Source organism: Accipiter gentilis, chromosome 24 (assembly GCF_929443795.1).
Source record: "Accipiter gentilis chromosome 24, bAccGen1.1, whole genome shotgun sequence".
Classification (NCBI taxonomy): Eukaryota; Metazoa; Chordata; class Aves; order Accipitriformes; family Accipitridae; genus Astur; species Astur gentilis.
The window spans coordinates 3,004,002-3,020,882 of NC_064903.1; the positions used below are offsets into that span (position 1 = coordinate 3,004,002).

Consider the following 16,881-nt stretch of genomic DNA (forward strand, 5'->3'; position numbering starts at 1 on the left):
GCAAAATGAGAGGAGGAGTAGGAAAATGCTCAAAATCTTGTGGTCAATTAAGAGGGCACTTTGAACTGTGTTACTGAGCTGGACACGTTATAAATGTTGGGATTAGCTAGCATAAGTATGTAACTGTCTGCCTCTCTAAGTGTAGGATGTTGGAACCTTTGTTACCATTTGCTATTAAAAGCATATGTTAGTGAGTAATATAATAGCCCTCCTGTAAAAACAAACAGTAATATGTCTATCAGCTTCTAGGTGGCCAGAAGAGTTTCAGCCCAGGAAAAAAAGCCAGATAAGTTAAGCAAGATCGTGGAGAATATTCTATATAAGCAAAGATATTCCTCGAAGAATACGGATCTGCTGGCTTGCTCCAAAAGAGAGGCAACACAATCAACAGAAACAAAAGTTGAAGTCCTTTTGGGTAACCAAATACTGTGCCAGTGCTGAGGAACTCCAGAAGGATTTCACAAAAGTGAGCTTTAGTCTAGATAAATGTAAGGTAATACATCTAAAGAAAAAGAATATAAACTGTACTTAAATGATGCTGAACTTGGACATGGCACTCATAAATTAGGAAAGAGATCTTAGAGTCATCACTGGCAGTTCATGCTCATCAGCTCAGTGTGCAACAGCAGAAAAAAATGCCAACAAAATGTTGGGTATCCTTGGGAGGGGAATGGAGAAGGAAACAAAGGGTAGCATTTTGCTGCTTACATAAACCCTCAGAGCATCCTCATCACCAGTGTGGCATGCAGTTCTCTGCATCTCAGAAACACAGTGGGGTCTGCGAAGGCACAGTGCGGTGCACCAAAAATGATCATGGGCATGGAGCAGCTGCTGTATGAGGGAAGACTGGAAAAGCTGTTTACCATGTGCTTGTACGGATGCTGGTGCTGACACAAGAGAGGAGATGCGTGGGGGCAGGAATGAAAGACCAATGGTAGAGGAAATGTTGAACTGCTTCTTTTGGCAGCTGTGATGGCTTCTGGTTGCTGAAAACAAACGTGAAAGCAGTTTTAGACTGCATCTTGGAAGCAGACCAATCGATTTCTAGTTCCTTTGCTAATATGGTTCAATCTAAATTTCTTCTGCGCTAGCCCAGGCTTCTTGTGCTTCTAACCAAAACTTATTTCCACTGTGTGCAGAAATCTCTGTCCAGAGAGAATGGGGTTTAGTAATAATAAAAAAAGCAGCACATTCTCTGAAAGTTTTAAATCCATTCTTAAGCTCCACCCCACCCCCCAATCATAACTTTTAGGCTCTAATCCTGAAAGAATTTGAGTAAGATATAGAATCAAAGCCAGAGGTTTTCAAATCTGATCCTTATCTGATTTTCTAGATTGTCAGAACAGTCTTTTCACTGAGTGAAACCATGCAGAAGGATTCACACTATTTGAGATTGTATAACCCTTGGCATGTAGAATAAGAATTGTTTTTAAAAGAGATTTTCATTGTTTGTGCACAATGGACTTATATTTAGCTAAGAAAACCATGTCTTAAATTTAAATTCTCTTGGAAAAACAATAGCTTAAATTAGAGGGAGAATGTTTGCAAAACTCAGAGCAACTTTGGAAACATTTGGATGATTCTGGAGATTTCACTAACCACTCCTTGGGTTGCTCCATGCAAAGATACGTGCCTTTGCATGCTGCACAGAGATTATGTTATTTCCACACCAAATTTTTTACAGATTTATTTATTGGTCTATGTTGCTTTTGGCTACAGTTTTAATAAGATTTTCTATTTTTGTTGTTGTTGGCACTCCTACACATCTTTAGAGATGAAGCATTCTAAAAATAAAAATATTTGCTATTACCATAGTGCTTTGCATATGAGGATGTCAAATTGCTTTTAAAACTGGATATAATTATTCCTCATGCATTTTACAAAAGGAGTAACAGATGAGCAGAGCCAGAGCAATCTTACTAAGACCCCAGCATGTTGGCGAAATGGCAATTGTTGTTACTCTTTCCCCTTCTGCCTAGCACTGGCAAAAATGATCTTTCTTCTAAAAGTCTATTTGTAACGGTTACATTTGCCTTCAGTCTCTCTCAGATGTTTTTGTACGGTATATTGACGTTATGGCGACACGGCTGAAGAAGTACGGCTCATTTCTGAGCAGAAATGCTAAATGTGGTGCTGGGGAAATGCCGGTTGCTTTGGCAGATGCTGTGATAAAACTCGTAGCTGGCGGCTCGTGTACACGTCCCCTGCTCCTGAATGTATTCCAAACAACAACAGAGTGATCTTTGCAGCTTTGTCTGACTGTCTTTGTTCTTTGTTGCAAACTTGGGGCTCAAAGGCCAGTTCTCACACTGCACTAAACAAAAGTAGTGTTTTAACCACCTTTTTGCTCCCAGTAACTAAATACCCTCATAGTTGGGAAAGGCAAATAAAAAGCATCTTTGCAGGAGATAAGAAAGAAACAGAATTGAATGTGATGTGCATGAGGAGCCAGCCTTTCTCTGTGTGGTTGGGGTTTCACCTTGCACGGACCCTGATCATGGGTAAAATGCGTTAAAAATGCAGCCGTGTGCTTTAGCAGTCACCTCAGAAGATGGTGAGGATCTTGGGGACAAGACTGCCATTTTAGCACCGTAATTGTACCCAGCACAAAGTTGTTCTGATCCTGAGGCCAAAGGGGAAGGAATTGTCCTCAGATGCTGTTGTGACAGCCGTGATAAATCATACTTGATTCTATTTTGGGATGTAAGGGAGGCGATCATTTAAATATATAGTTCAATTTGGTTAAAGACTGTACAGATTCCACTATTTCTGTATTTCCTGTCCCTAATTTTGTTGCATAGCCGTTCATGGAAACCCTGTAAGGAGCACGTGTCCTTTTTCACTTCTGGCATATTTTGTAAGGATTTTTTTTTTTTTTTTAGGTTGCCAAATACTCTCCCTTGGGACCCTGTAGTAGATGACGTGGGAAGTACAATGTGTATAAGAGAACATCGCTGCAGGCGAGCTACTCAAATAGAATGGAAACATCTTGGCCTCATAAAAAAGTTTGTTCTTTGGAAACTGAACTGTCCTCCCTTCCCCGCAGATATTCCCACAAGGTCAGGGCTGGAGTAAGGGGCGGCGTGTGGAAACAGTCCCATTACCGCTGACGGTGTGCTTCACGCACAGCATGAACAGAGAGCTTCCAGCCACCTTATTCAGCACTTTTCAACAGCACTCGATTTATAGTTAATATGAAATATCAGCCAGGCTCCTTCCAGGTTTGACACAATTCTGTAGATCTTAATCAGCTAGATGACAAATGTTTCTACCCATCCCTGGCTTCCCGAGGGATGTTTTCCTCTGGTATGTATTCGCTTTTGGTATGCACTGTGTGAAGTGCTACATGGCGACTCGGCAACATTTTTCACTCCTTTTCCTCCCGGGTTTACAATAGACACCGTTGTCATTCGTAGCGCTGTGCTCTGAAAGAGCCCTTTTTGTGATTTTGCTGGAACGGGAACGCGCGGTGCAGAACAGCAAAGGATTACGTGGTGCAAAACCACTGTCCGACTCCGTCATCGCGCCAGGCATCGTCGTAAAAACCCGTTTGGTTTGCGGGCGCTCGCAAGGACTGAAAAGAGTCTCGGGAGAGGCAGAGTTTCAGCACGCACCTTCGAGGCGTTTCGGCGCTCTGGGGTGGCTGTGGTTTCCCTTGCTGGGGGGTTTGGCGACGTTCCCCAGCTCCCCAGCTCCATCCCTGTGGGGATGGCGCCTTCCACCAGTTTCACCGGTGACACGTGCAGCGTCCATCCCACCCAGGCCTCCCTCTACCTCCCCGGGCCGAGGGACTTGAAGCACGTCTGGCTCCCCTCACCGTTTCGGCAGCCCAGCCCTGCGGTGACCCCGAGGGAGGCGACACGCCGCTCTCCCGGCCCCTGGAGCGAGAGGGCCTCGCAGGCTCCGACCACCCGGGGTCGAAGAGAGATGAGCGGGGAAGGAGGGCGGCTGCGGCGAAGGGGACTGAAAGACGAGGGAACCCCTCGGGGCGCGTCGCGTCGAGCAAGCCGGCGCCGTTTGGGCGCAGCACCGGCGGCGCCCGGCCCCGTTTGGCTGTTGCGCCACCTGCGGCTCCGGCTGCCGCTGTCAGTTGGGCGGCTGCGTCCCAACATGGCGCCGGCGGCAGCGGGGGCGGCCGCGGGGCGCGGGGCCGCGTCGGGCGGATGGAAATACTGATGACGGTCCGGAGACTCGCCTCCATCTGTACCATGGTGAGAGCCGCGACCAGCCGAACGTCGCTATTACCGGGGCCCGGAGGGCGGTGGGGGCTTCACCGGCGAGGTGTCCCGTTGCCGGCCCCGGCGGCCGGAGCGGCCACCCCGGCCCCGCGCCGAGGGGCTGAGGAGGGGCCCGCCGCGGCCGGGCGCAATGAGAATTTGTCAAAGTAATTAAAACCAAACCCAAAAAACAGGGTTTATGAGAGGTGCCGGCCCCTGGCCGGGTAGGGGGGGTGTCTGTGGGAGGTGGCGGGGGACCCCGCTGCCCGCACCCCCCCCCAAAAAAAAAAAAACCAAACCCGGCCGGGCCGCAGCCGGGAGCGGGGCGGCCTCGCCGGGGACGGCGGCGGCGCTGGGGGCCGGGTGAGGGGCCGGGAGGGGTGGTGGGCCGCTGCGGGAGGGGTGGTGGCAGGGAAGGGGCGAGAGACGTGGTGATAGCTGGAGCCAGGCTGAGCGGGGAGAGCCGGCCTGGCTGCTCAGCGCCGCTGTTTTGAGGATTTTGGGGTAATTAGGTCCTAATTCCGGGTGGGGAAAGGTGGCCGGGGGAGCACGGAGCCCTTCGCAGAAATGAGAACTCGCTCGCTGCTAGTGGGTGTGTCAGCTGCCGGCCTGTTTGCAGAAATATGTGTAGGGCAGGTGGATGCCTTCCTTCAGAGAGGGAGGAATTATTGAACATTAGTTCGTTTTCTGGCTCGGATCGCAGTCATTTGTTGTGATAACTAGGCTCAATTTAAAGGTTGTTATACTAGTTTATAAAAGCTCTGTAATCATTTCACATGAATGCACGTAACAGGGTACCATCCATGTTGCCAGTGAAAATCTAGCAAGAGGGAGACTGATAATTGCATGATTATGCAGAATTTTTAATGAAGTACATTGCTGCGTAAATAGAGGCCAGCAAGTGGTTTGTCTAGCACTAAAACACAGCTGACTCATAATAAAATATTGCATCTTGTTAATGATATGCTATCTAAACATTTCACAGATTCTTACTGTAAGGAGTTTAATCAGTATAAACTGTGGCGAGGGTTTGAATTGCCAAAATCCAAGTTGGAATCTGGCTGAGGGTATTCCATTTTAGTATTTTGTTTTTCATAGTCCCACATCGTAATTGCTTCAAGTAGTCAAACTTCAGTTTTAGAACTCATTTGAAACAGTAGCAAACTAGAGAGTAGGCTGCAGTGTCAAAAGGGGCTTTTGCATACTGACTTGCTGAGACTGATTTCACATGTGTGTAAAGCGTGCAGGGTTTTTCTGTTTCTTTTCCATGTAGGTACTGACTACCAGTTTTGATTAACTTGAGATCCAATTGAACTGAATCACAGTAGTGCTGTACAAAGCTGAGTGTCTGCAGTTTCATAGTAATATTCTTAACAAGAGACGTTAATTTTATTTTACTTTTAATTTGTGGCAAGGGGTACCTGATCTTAAAGTTTGAAGTTCTGGGAAGTCTTCTGCAATGCTTAATACTTCATTAATCTCACTAGGGTGGGTTTTTTTCAGTGTAATTTTTATTTTTAATTGCCTATCACAAGCACAGGTGAAATTAAGGTCATGAGAGATGGCTGAATCATGACTTAGTTGTGGAGTTCTGCACCCCAGAGGCAAGTGATTGACTCAATCCCATATAGTATTTTGGATGCATTCCTGAGATCAGCTGACCGAGCCTCAGATTAAGAGGGCAAATGTAAGACAAAGCATTTTCCTAGGAGTATGTAGCCAAACCTGAGTACAGCAATTCCAGTGTTTGTGATTTGTTTTTAGAAACTTTGGCTATATGTACTCAAGATTGGATTCATTTCTGCTCCTGCACTTGCTTTGATTTTGGTTGGGGTGGTAGAAGAAAGCTAAGCAGATACTTGTAGCCTACTAATGTCCCTTCTGAAGTACTGTGGTTTTTTTCAGGAGGAGCCTTTTTACAATATTGCAGCTTTGGGGAAGCAGGTTCTCCTTACTGTTTTTGTTTCAAGTGGAGAACTTACTGCTTCATTTCTCTGCAGTAAATGTTGAGCAGTGCTGCTAGCACTAAATAATTTTATGAAACTTGCTTCCAAATTTCCTGTATAGCTGGTTAAGGAAATGCTATAGATTTTTTTCAGCATCAGTGTTCTAGGTGCATATATAGCTTGGCTAAACTTACTGTCAATCTTACTATTTTTTTCTTAATTTCCGGGAAAATTAAGATCTCGGTGCTATACTTTAAAATTGAATCAGGTTATTTGCATCTACTTAAATTAATGTCTGGTAAGTAAAAATACCGTTTGCTTTGTCATAATGCAAATGTGAAAAACCTAAGCCTTCTTTATAAAAACTTTTAATTACATTAACAAAGTCCCTTTGAGAAACTACCTTCTTCAGGATTATGCTAATATGTAGTGATTGTACAGTACTTTGCATCTTTTTAGTAAAATATGCAGTTTTTACCAGCACTTCTGGTCATCATCTGTGCCTCAGGCTGGAAAGCCGAAACATGGGTTTATGATATTCTCAGACCCCTCAGTCAGTCAGCATCACAGGGACTGCTGTTTCTGACTTTCCATCCCAGACACTCCACTCTTGCAATATCTCTTTAAAAATTAAATTCAATGCCTGATCTCGTTAGTAGACAGTAATGTAGTTATAACTTTAACCATATCCCCCTCCCTAAAATAACTTGAGGTTTTTGTAGTGTGGAACAGCTTTCCTGTGCCTCGTGATCATTGCATTTCCTTTATGTGAGCACCGTCCCTTTTTCAGCGATTGCATAACATTCATGTGGCAACTACAGCATTGCGAAGGTTGGAAACTCATAGGAAAATACTTGTTCATTTGAATATGATTCATTGCTTGGTAAGGCTGCTGACACCATATGGCAATACACGTCCATAGCCAAGAGCTACTAACTAGAGCTCTGGTTCTCTGCTCTGTCCCTTTGACTAAATTTTGTTTCCTAGCCCTTATCTTTACCAGGGACTCCAGGAGTTTTTGTTTTCTTTTTGCAAGCAACTGCAAAATTAACTGGGAGAGCGAAATAGAAAGCACTACTGAGGCATTTTGTTACCCTTCATGAAAAATGCCTAGCTCCTGTTTAAAAAAATATTTAAAAGTGATATCATTGTAGTTCTGTGGTATATGCATGGTCATGGACAGATGCAAATCCTCTTTTGGCTGAGGAGAGCGAGCAAGGAGGGCTGAATTTCCATGGTCTGACTGCATCATCTAATCCAGAATATACCTGATGCACTCCAGGGGCCTGAGACAGTCAGTTGTAGAACTGAGTTTTTAAGTCAGGAGTTTGTTGTGTTGACAATAACTTCTTTTTTTTTTTTGGTTGGAGAAGCAAACCAGAACACTAGAGTGGAGCAAGGTGTGAAGCATAGATCTGACCTGTTCCTTTCTGAAAGCTAATTTTGTGAAGTCTGTAGTAAACTTAGCAGAAATATTGGTGTTTCTTGGTAGGCTAGTTAGGGACAGTTCCCCTGGATTCATGTCTTAATTGTTTGCTAAACCAGTAAGACGTGCCTGAAGAACTCAAATCCAGTATACAAATTGGTGGTAGTCTTATTCTACTCATCTGAATCAGTACAGTGTGGATATAATTATTAACTTCAGTGCTAGAGAAGAGATGACTGAATCATTTGTAAGTAATACATTTCCATTTGCCACTTGAATAATTTACACCATTCAGTTCAAGCAGGGCTTTCATGTCACTGGTGTATAATGTTTGTCTTACTGCTGTTTCACCTATATTTGTAGAATTTTGTTTTAGCTTTGTTGGAGAAATAGCATTTATAGCTGGGAAGGTATCACTGAGGAAGTGGAAAGAAGGGAGGATAAAAGTAGAGCTAGCTAAGCAGACTTCTGTTTCCAGCAGTGCTCTGCTTTTTGATTGACTTCTTAAGCTGAAGGAAACAAATATTCATCTTTGCACTTAAAACCCAGCCTGAGAATAACCTGCTTTGTTTTAGGGGAAAAAAAGTGTGTAACCCTTTGCAAACCAGTTAGTAGGTCACTTTGTGGAAGGTTTCTCGGCGTGCTGTTTGTACTCCAATACCGTGTGTGTGATGGGTGGTTATTGATGCATTCTCCAGATTTTGGACATGTAGCGGTTTGAAGATGTAAGCAGTTTGGAGATGTAAGCCTCTGCAAAGCAAACAGCCGGCCTGCAGTTAACAACCAGCTCAGGTGGATAGTTCACAGGTTTCCTTTTAATTATTTTTAAGATTTTACAGGGGTCCTGAACTACCATGTGGATGAGCTTTTCTGATGTTCTCGTGTCTGTTTTGATCCCAGACTGTCTATAAACTTTAAGATTTCATGACTTCGCTGTCCCTGGGAAAATGAGAGATCCTATCTGTGTTGTGCCATGGAGTACTGAGGAAACTATGGGCAGTATATGGTTTATTAGTTGAAATTAGATATTAATTATACTAGAGGATCTCTACTACAGACTGTTACAATTTACAATGAGGCATGAATACCTGGGAAAAGATGTTAAAATAACAAGGTGTAGGTAGTTCAAGAAGTGCTCTGTATTATTGAATCTTTCTTGGTTTGCTCTTTAATCAGGATTTAGAGCAAATGCTTTTAATACCTTGAATTAATCTGTGTTTATATGCACATCACTTAGTATCTTGTTCCTATTAAAAAATAAATGGCTTTCAGTATTTTCTCTTAGAGATGTCAATTTGGGAGATTCCTAGACTTGTTGCCAAAATAAAGGGCTGCACTGTAGATCATTACGTTTTGTTTCTTATGTCATATTTTATATTTTCAGCTCCTTTCCTAGTAAATACTTAAAGGGGGCTGATAAGAAAGATGGGGACAAACTTTTTAGTAGGGTCTGTTGTGAAAGGACAAAGGGTAATGGTTTTAAACTAAGAGAGGATAGATTCAGACTAGATAGAGGGAAGACATTTTTTATGATGGGGGTGGTGAAACACTGGCTCAGGTTGCCCAGAGAGGTGGTGGATGCCCCATCCCTGGAAACATTCAAGGTCAGGTTGGACGGGACTCTGAGCAACCTGGTCTAGTTGAAGCTGTCCCTGCTCATGGCAGAGGGGTTGGACTAGATGACCTTTAAAGGTCTCTTCCCACCCAAACCATTCTATGATTCATCCACTTGACCTCTTGTGCACCAACTTGTGCATATATACACATTCGGATCCATAAATCTGTAGTGTTATGTTTTGCCTTCCATCAGCATCTACTTCCTCACTCTTTACACTATTGTTCCTCCACTGTTTGGTGTGTGAAGATCATGATAAAATCTTATTACCAACTGACAAAAGAACAACACTGGTAAATACTGGGACTTGAGTACACCTGTAGATCTGTTTGTGTTTGTTGTTCTAGAGGGACAAAAAGCTGTGAAATATCTGAAAGCTGTACTAGCAAGACATCTACTCTTACTGTGTTACTAGGTCATTTGAGAGAAACCCAAGGTTAGGAGGAATCTTGCAGAGCTCTTCTCAGGTGGATGAACTAGCTGTGAACGCTTCCGTAATCTCAGAGACAGTGCCTAAGAAGGGGGAAATAGGTTGCTTACAGTACCACAATACAAAGGTTGAGACTCTTAAGCAGTATTTTCTGTACTTCCTACCCTTAATGCAGCATTCTTTCCATATGTTCTTTTTACTGGAGCCTAGCTTTACTGTGTAATTTTAAAGAGCATAAAATTACAGAATTTCACAAGTATATATGACTTGCTTTAGCTCTGTGAGGCATGTATCTTGTGGACCTTGCAAGACCAGCTCCTAATTGAATAAACATTTATGTGAAACAGTTTACAAAGCATTCTGTATTAATTTATTTAAAAACACTCTAAGACTTCAGGTTTTAAACACTTCATAGTAGTAAGCTTAGTTTGAAATACAGCACTTTCTAATTTCACTGTGGTCTCTCCATGATACTGGTAGTAGCCAGAGTGCTCGGTAAGCTTCATTCCCTGTTGAAGAGTGGGCAAGGCCAGCCTTTCCTATGTGCACCAAACGATTAAGAAGATTCTGTAGTATTTGGAAGCGTGAGTCTTGGAAGGTCTGTGACACTGTTACACCTGCTCCTTTCAAGATTATCAGTTTGTTTTGCCTGCATAAGCATGCAAAGTGGTGGAATCCAAAGTTCAATTTACCATAATTTGTTATGCCTAGAGTGGCAGCCTTCCTAGATGCATGAAAAGGGATAATTTCAAATGCTAAATCATAGTGAGTGATAGCTGAGCTGATAATTCTTTTTATCTGACTTCAGTGCTACACAGTCAAGGAGTTTTAAAAGATGGGGAAGCAACATCTAATTCTGTGTTTAGAAAATCATGACAGTATGTTCTGTAAACTTTCAGAAATACAACCCCAGTTCTGCTCCTTTCTGCAGTCCTCCACATGGTAGTTTTAATAGTCCTGAAGCTGGAGCTATTATTGTGACTAATACAGCAAAGTAAGTGCAGGCAGACTTTATGAAATGCATCATCTAATTCAGATTTCTCTCCTGAAAGGTTTTAGGTAGTTCTGGCTTGGCCTACTTGTTCTCCACCCCCCCCCCCCCCCCCCTTTTTGTTTTGTTTTGGTTGGTTTGTTCACTCTTTAAAAATCATTCTTCAGTCATGCAGTATATTTAACCAGCTTTTCTGATCTTAAAGGCTGCCCTTGGAGCCTTTCTACACAACTTGAAAGCTGCTTCCCAGCTTTTTTCAAATGCTAAATCTTACCCTACTCTAATTAGTTAAAAAGAAAGAGTCAAATGAATAATTAGAGACTTAAAAGCAAGACTTGTGTACCGGATATATTCTGGACATGGAAATATCTCCTAGATATCTTTCCCCTTTTTGTCTTTCTTTAAGGGAAATGTCTTTTGCAGGCAGGTACATGCCATGCACTCAGTGGGAATAAGCTGGTTCCAATCCAAAAGCTGAGTTAGTACGGTGTTGAGCCCAAGCTAGTATATCATAAGGGATTTTTATTTCAACAGGCTGTTATACCAATCATGCTATGCAGCTTCTGGGTGTGCATGCAGCTGTAATAAAAGTTTAGGGATATCCTAAGTTGCAGTGCTTTAATTACTTCATTGGACCTGAATGATATTAATTGCAATGGGAGAAGGATAAAAGGCTTGTGTAAAATGCATGTATTGTGGAAATTAATACTTTGCACTGAGCTTAAAGTAGTAATTTATCCTTGAAGAAAGGCTGTGTCTTCAAATTTCCATGGACCGTATGGAGAGTGTTTAAGTTAACTGATTCTCTCTAGCTCGTTAGAAGTAATCTGGTGATGAGATTAGTCTTGTGTGTATTTTAGATAGGGCTAAAGCAGCTGAACTATATAGGCAAGCATAGGAAACTGCAGTTTAAACATTATACGATGTACAGATAGGAATTTTTCTGTAACTTCAGAAGAAGTAATACATACACATCCAGATTTTAAGAGTTCTCTTCTGAAAATCTCCTGCTGTCTACAAATGAACTGTAAATGGAGCATCTAAAATGGTGGAGTGCCCCAAAATAAGCACAGCAATGACTTGCTCAGACTTCTTGTAGATTTTGTGAGGATCGTTAGTATCAAAAAAAGAAACAAACTGCAAGTTTATGGTTGTCTTTTTTTGAAAAGATGAGAAGGGCTTCACGGTTCTACGTACTTCCTTTTCCTGTACTTTAAGCAACTGCTTCATCCTTGCTCACATTTAAAAAACTCTCGTAGCATTTGTTTGACAGGTGTTCTGTCTAAGTATCTACATTTCCATGTCCTTCTAAGAAACCAGACAAATATTTAGTATTTTGTCCCATTATGTTGAACTGGTAATGAGTGGTTACAGAATGGTTCTAAAACCATTGACAATTTGCTGTTGCATGGATTTTCCTGCATAATTTCAAAACACTGTATAATTAGAGCACGTCATAAATGCTGCTTGCACTGTAGCCACCTTCAATGACTATTTTAATGGTTATATTTTTTGCATCTTCATTTACTATCCCTCTTCTTTCACGATAGTTTCTTCTTGTTTTCTTACTGTACTTCTTTCACTCTTCCAGCCTATCCCATAAATGTCACACATCCACCTCTACAGTTCAGAAAATACACCCAATTGCTAATAGCTAGTGGATTGTGCTAATGTGAGATGCTCCCGCCGCATTCAGTCAAAGCAGATATGAAACCAGCACCCTCCAAAATGTGCAGGACAGCTGCCTGAGCCCTCCTCATGTGCTGTCTTAAAATTGCAGTTTAGCAACGGTAAATGCCATAAACTGCTCTGCTCTCCTCGCCAAATCTCAAGGCTGTTGCAAAGAGGACGGTGGGTTCTTCCCACGCATAACCCTTTCCCATCGTCTGCTTTGTGGGTTCCCCCCCCCCCGCCTCATTTCATAGCCTCTCTGTTCACTGTTTGCTCAAGCAGCAGTACAGCATTGACCTGATTATTTTTGACAAGAGCTCTGAATAACAGCAAGGATACTGACCCAGTGTTGTGCTAATTTTGATCCTTTTCTTACTGAAGCTACAGCAGCAGCTGCTTCATGCTCATAAGGTCTACTTGAGTGCTTATCAAGATAGTAGGACGTTGCTTTTATAACCATTCCCACGTCTGCAAAGTTACCTTCGTAGCAGCAAAAAGTAGATACTTATAAATGGAAGTGTGAATTCCTGCGAAGTGTGAAAGTGTTAGTTCAGGATAAAAAATTTTGACTGGTAACGTTGGTTCATCTTTAATAATAGTCCGCTTATTCTCAGCCAAGTTTTGTGGAGGATTAGGACTTCACTGAAACTTAGTAAAAATTGTAGTACTAAAAAAGGAAAAAGTTATAACTTGTGGCAAGAACCGTGTGGATGCCAGACGTGGATTTCTCTCATCAGTTGACCATAGTTCATGTTCTGAGCTGTGCAGTCGTTATTAATCACTCCCAGCTGTTCCTTCTGTTCATCAATAGCTTCAGAAGAACTCTAAGTTCTGGGCCTTATTATAATTTCTACCATAAAGCTACATATGTATAGTGAATAGAAAAGTGATAACTTCATCTTCCAACAATAATTTCTTCTTATGATTCTTGTCAGATAAGTGAATGCAATCTATAAGCCATTTGTCTGTAAGAATAATTACAAATTTAAATAAGTTTAAGGGCATAGAAGTATTTAAGCCCCTGGAAACTGTTGATACATTTCCAGTTTCTGAAATCAATTAAATCTAGACAAGGGAAAATACTAATTTTCTTTGCAGGAGTGGTTGTAAACTGTAGAGTTTGTAAGAGACCGTAATGCCTAAGCATACTTCTTTCTTAGCTCATTGTGGTGATGCAATGACTTAGCAGTGTAATCTGGCTAAGAAATAGAAGTCCGCTACTATTTTTTTCCACTTGCATGGTGTATTGAACTGGAAATAAATCTTTAAGACTTCGCTACTGAGCAAAAAGGACTCACAGCTTACAAGTTGGAAGACTTGATAGTCTATTCTGGTTTCGATGGGTTATTCAGTTAAAATATCAGCTATACTGTGGATCATTTCATCTGTGATGACTTGGTTAGACAGCTACCTCAGGTAAGAGTTTTTGAAACTGGTCTTTCACATCCCTTTTTATTTTACCATCCCTTTTTGCTTTACCAAACTCAACAAAACCTGCCTTAGAGACCTTTTGGTGTTCTTTGGGTAAATATTAGTTTTACTCAATTAATCCTATCTTCCCTGTAACTCATAGATATCTACTGTTGTTGTGATGTCCCTCACTGAGTTGGTATGAAAAATGGAGGAAAACTTGAATATTAACAATTGCCTGTGCTTTTGTTTGATACTTTAAAATTTAGTATATGAGGGTTTTTTTTAAAGGGTGTTCTTTGTCTTTTCTGATGGAAATCGGTGAGCACAAATGTTCTTGCATAGGTCCCTTTTTTAATTAGCTAATATGCATAAAGTAAAATTACTGCAGCTACGACAGAAAATATTTTAATATTGGTCTCTTGGGGTCATCTTGGCTGTTGTTAGCTGTATCTATTATTCTGAACTGCTAAGATGGTGATAGTTCAGATGGGCCGGGCAGCTTACCATTTTTCTATTTGACTAATCTGCGCAAACTCACTGAGTTAAGTTTGCTCGCTCTCTAGATTCAAAGTCAGTTCTGCTAGTGGGGGTGTGAACAGAATAGGGGAGCTCTTGCAAAGTGCAACCAACCTCTGAGACAACATTTTAAGTGACAGTAATTTCTAGAAAATTATAAATCCTGATTACAAGTTGCTGAAACTCTAGTTGTCACCTCCCCCACCAATATGGAAGTGTTAAATTCGCATCTCTCCGAGAGTCCAATTATATAAGTAAAACAGTATTACCACTTTAGTTAAACTAGGGGGATGTTTTCCTTGTTGGGTAATTATGTGTTGACTGTATAAATTTGTGTTTTGTTCCTGCTCACAGAACTGTATACAGAAAGTTGTATCATCTCTTCCTGAACTGGAGTAGCAGAACAGTTGCTTGAGAACATTTTCTTGGGCCTCCTAGAAGTCTCAAGGATGTACTTCTGGGGTGTTTATAAGATGTATTTGTCTTGTGCTAGCAATGAGAAGTCAATAATAATCTTATGCATTAAGCTTTATATTTAGGTGTACTTAGTGTAAGTTATTTGCTTAGCTTTTGTATGCCAAGCATACTCAATTGGTATGTATTAGTAATTTTTTTCTTGTCATTTTTTATTGCTCCCAATGTGTGTCATAGTTTAGCAAAACAGTATTGATTTTCTTATCGTTTTAGATGTGTAAAGTACTGTAAGATACACAGTAGTTTGTGGCACCCTAGAAGAGATGCATCTCTCTTGATTACCCAAATAATCAAATATAAATTTTCGTTCGTAGGACACTTGCCACTTGGGTTAGATTTTTCTTTTCTAGATGAGAAATGTGACTTGTATGTTTACAAAATTATGAAGTGTGTATTGTTTCTTATGAGCAAATACTTACGTGATCTGAGGCAGAAGTATTTATCCAGATGGAAAAATTCTTTTAGTGGTGGTGGGAAAATGTATATGACACTTATCAGCCTGAAAGCAAAGCTGCTTATTAGGCTTCATTGCAGCACGACACAGTTCGTGCTACACTAGATTTGGTCTCCAGTTGGTTAATTTGCTATTTGCAAATTTAGTTGCAAAGATCACGGATTGTGAGTAGCTGAACTTTGACTCTAATTATGCAGCCTTACTCACAAACATGTCATTTATTTCTATCCTGAAACTTGACCAAGGCCAACTTGTGCTGTCACCATAAAGTGCTTTTTTTTTTCCCCTACCTACTCGTTGCCTTGTGTAGTATAGTTCTCCTGGACATTGACTCCCATGATAAATCACTCTTTACTGTGCAATGTAGTTATTTTATCATGGTATGCTAGGCATGTGCATTTTCTAGAGCTTCTTCAGTATGTTACATATTATTTAGTTTGCAAGTTTGCATCTTCAGAACTATTTATGACTAGTTTGTGATTTTGATCCCTCCCACAATTGCATTGAATCCTGGGGTTTTTTTTATGATTTTGGTATGCTAATTTAAAATGTTCTCTGACAAGAAACTTCAGAAACATTGCAACTAAATGTTAGGTTAATTTAGCTTCTGTGACTGATTAACTTTAGCATTTATTAAGGAAACCTTAATTTTTTTATGTCCCCCTGCAGTTAACTTACCCAAATTGACAAAGTTTTGGCAGTAGATACATGGAACCATTTGAAAAAAAGGCACATGTAACCTGTTAGATTAAATGGGTAGATACATGTGGAATACAGGTTGGTGGTTTAGTTGAATTGCAACACTGGTTTATGGTAGGTTATTAAATTCTTTATAGCATAGTCTTATTAAAAATTACAATCCTTATGCTTTTATTTCTTTGTTCAGATATTTATTCCATATGTTGCTTTACACACTGGAGTATTCGGGTTGTCTAGTTTCACTAGTTCTGTAAGTTGTGGTATGTGCTTTAGTTGTCTGTTTTGCCAGCGCTTCTCTAATACTATATTGGAGGTCATAGAGAAGGTGAGAAGACTGTTGAGAGAAATTTAAACTGAACTTTACAAGCTTGCAGATTTTACATATATACCTTCCTTAATTTTGAAACATGCAGAATGTAAGAGTAAAGAAACCTCACTTAGCAGTCAGTTCTGATTTCAAGACCGAAAATTTTTCAAAACCAGCATCATCTCTTCTTGTGCATTTACATAGCACGTAGGTTATAATCTCCTATTATGCTATTACCCAAAGTCAGTGTTGATCAGAACAATATAAGTGAAGAGCTGAAGTAGCATTTGCAGGGAGCTGTATCAGCAGTTCTTCTTTGCAGATAGCTGTTCTTATGTCTAGGTTTGGTTTGGGTTTTTTTGAGGGGAGATAGTGGAGTGAAAGAGAGGTACTTGGAGGCAGGGAATGGATGTGGGGAAACAAATGCGAGGAGCTGCTTGAACTGGCACTGATGCCTCAAAAAATGTGTAATTGCTGCTTGCAGAGAGTCTTGCTTGTAAATCTGTTGGCACCTAGTGAATGTTTTTGTGTTTTTTTTATAGTACCCAATTTTGAGCCTTCCTCATTTTTGTCTTTTTTGATATATGTAATTCACTGTAAATCTGATGTGGGAGATCCAACTACAGAGTTTCCATTCCTTCTGTTTAACTAAATTATTTCTTGGTTTCTTTCCTGTTTCTTAGAAAATTTTAAGTTATTTCTTTGCTGAAGACAATCTAGAT

General features: G+C 41.0%; 1 protein-coding gene across 4 annotated transcripts in view; it reads left to right on the forward strand.

The window, feature by feature from the left end:
- The first annotated feature begins 4,081 nt into the window (after positions 1–4,081).
- Positions 4,082–16,881, forward strand: part of LOC126050146 (ubiquitin carboxyl-terminal hydrolase 12-like) — a 32,712-nt gene continuing 19,912 nt past the window's right edge. For 2 of the 4 annotated variants that reach the window (XM_049827656.1, XM_049827659.1), the window contains exon 1: positions 4,082–4,211. In XM_049827656.1, the coding sequence (XP_049683613.1) occupies positions 4,164–4,211 (48 nt within the window). In that variant the 5' untranslated portion in view covers positions 4,082–4,163. The remainder of the gene's footprint in view (positions 4,212–16,881) is intronic. The other 2 variants (XM_049827658.1, XM_049827660.1) reach the window with 2 other exon arrangements.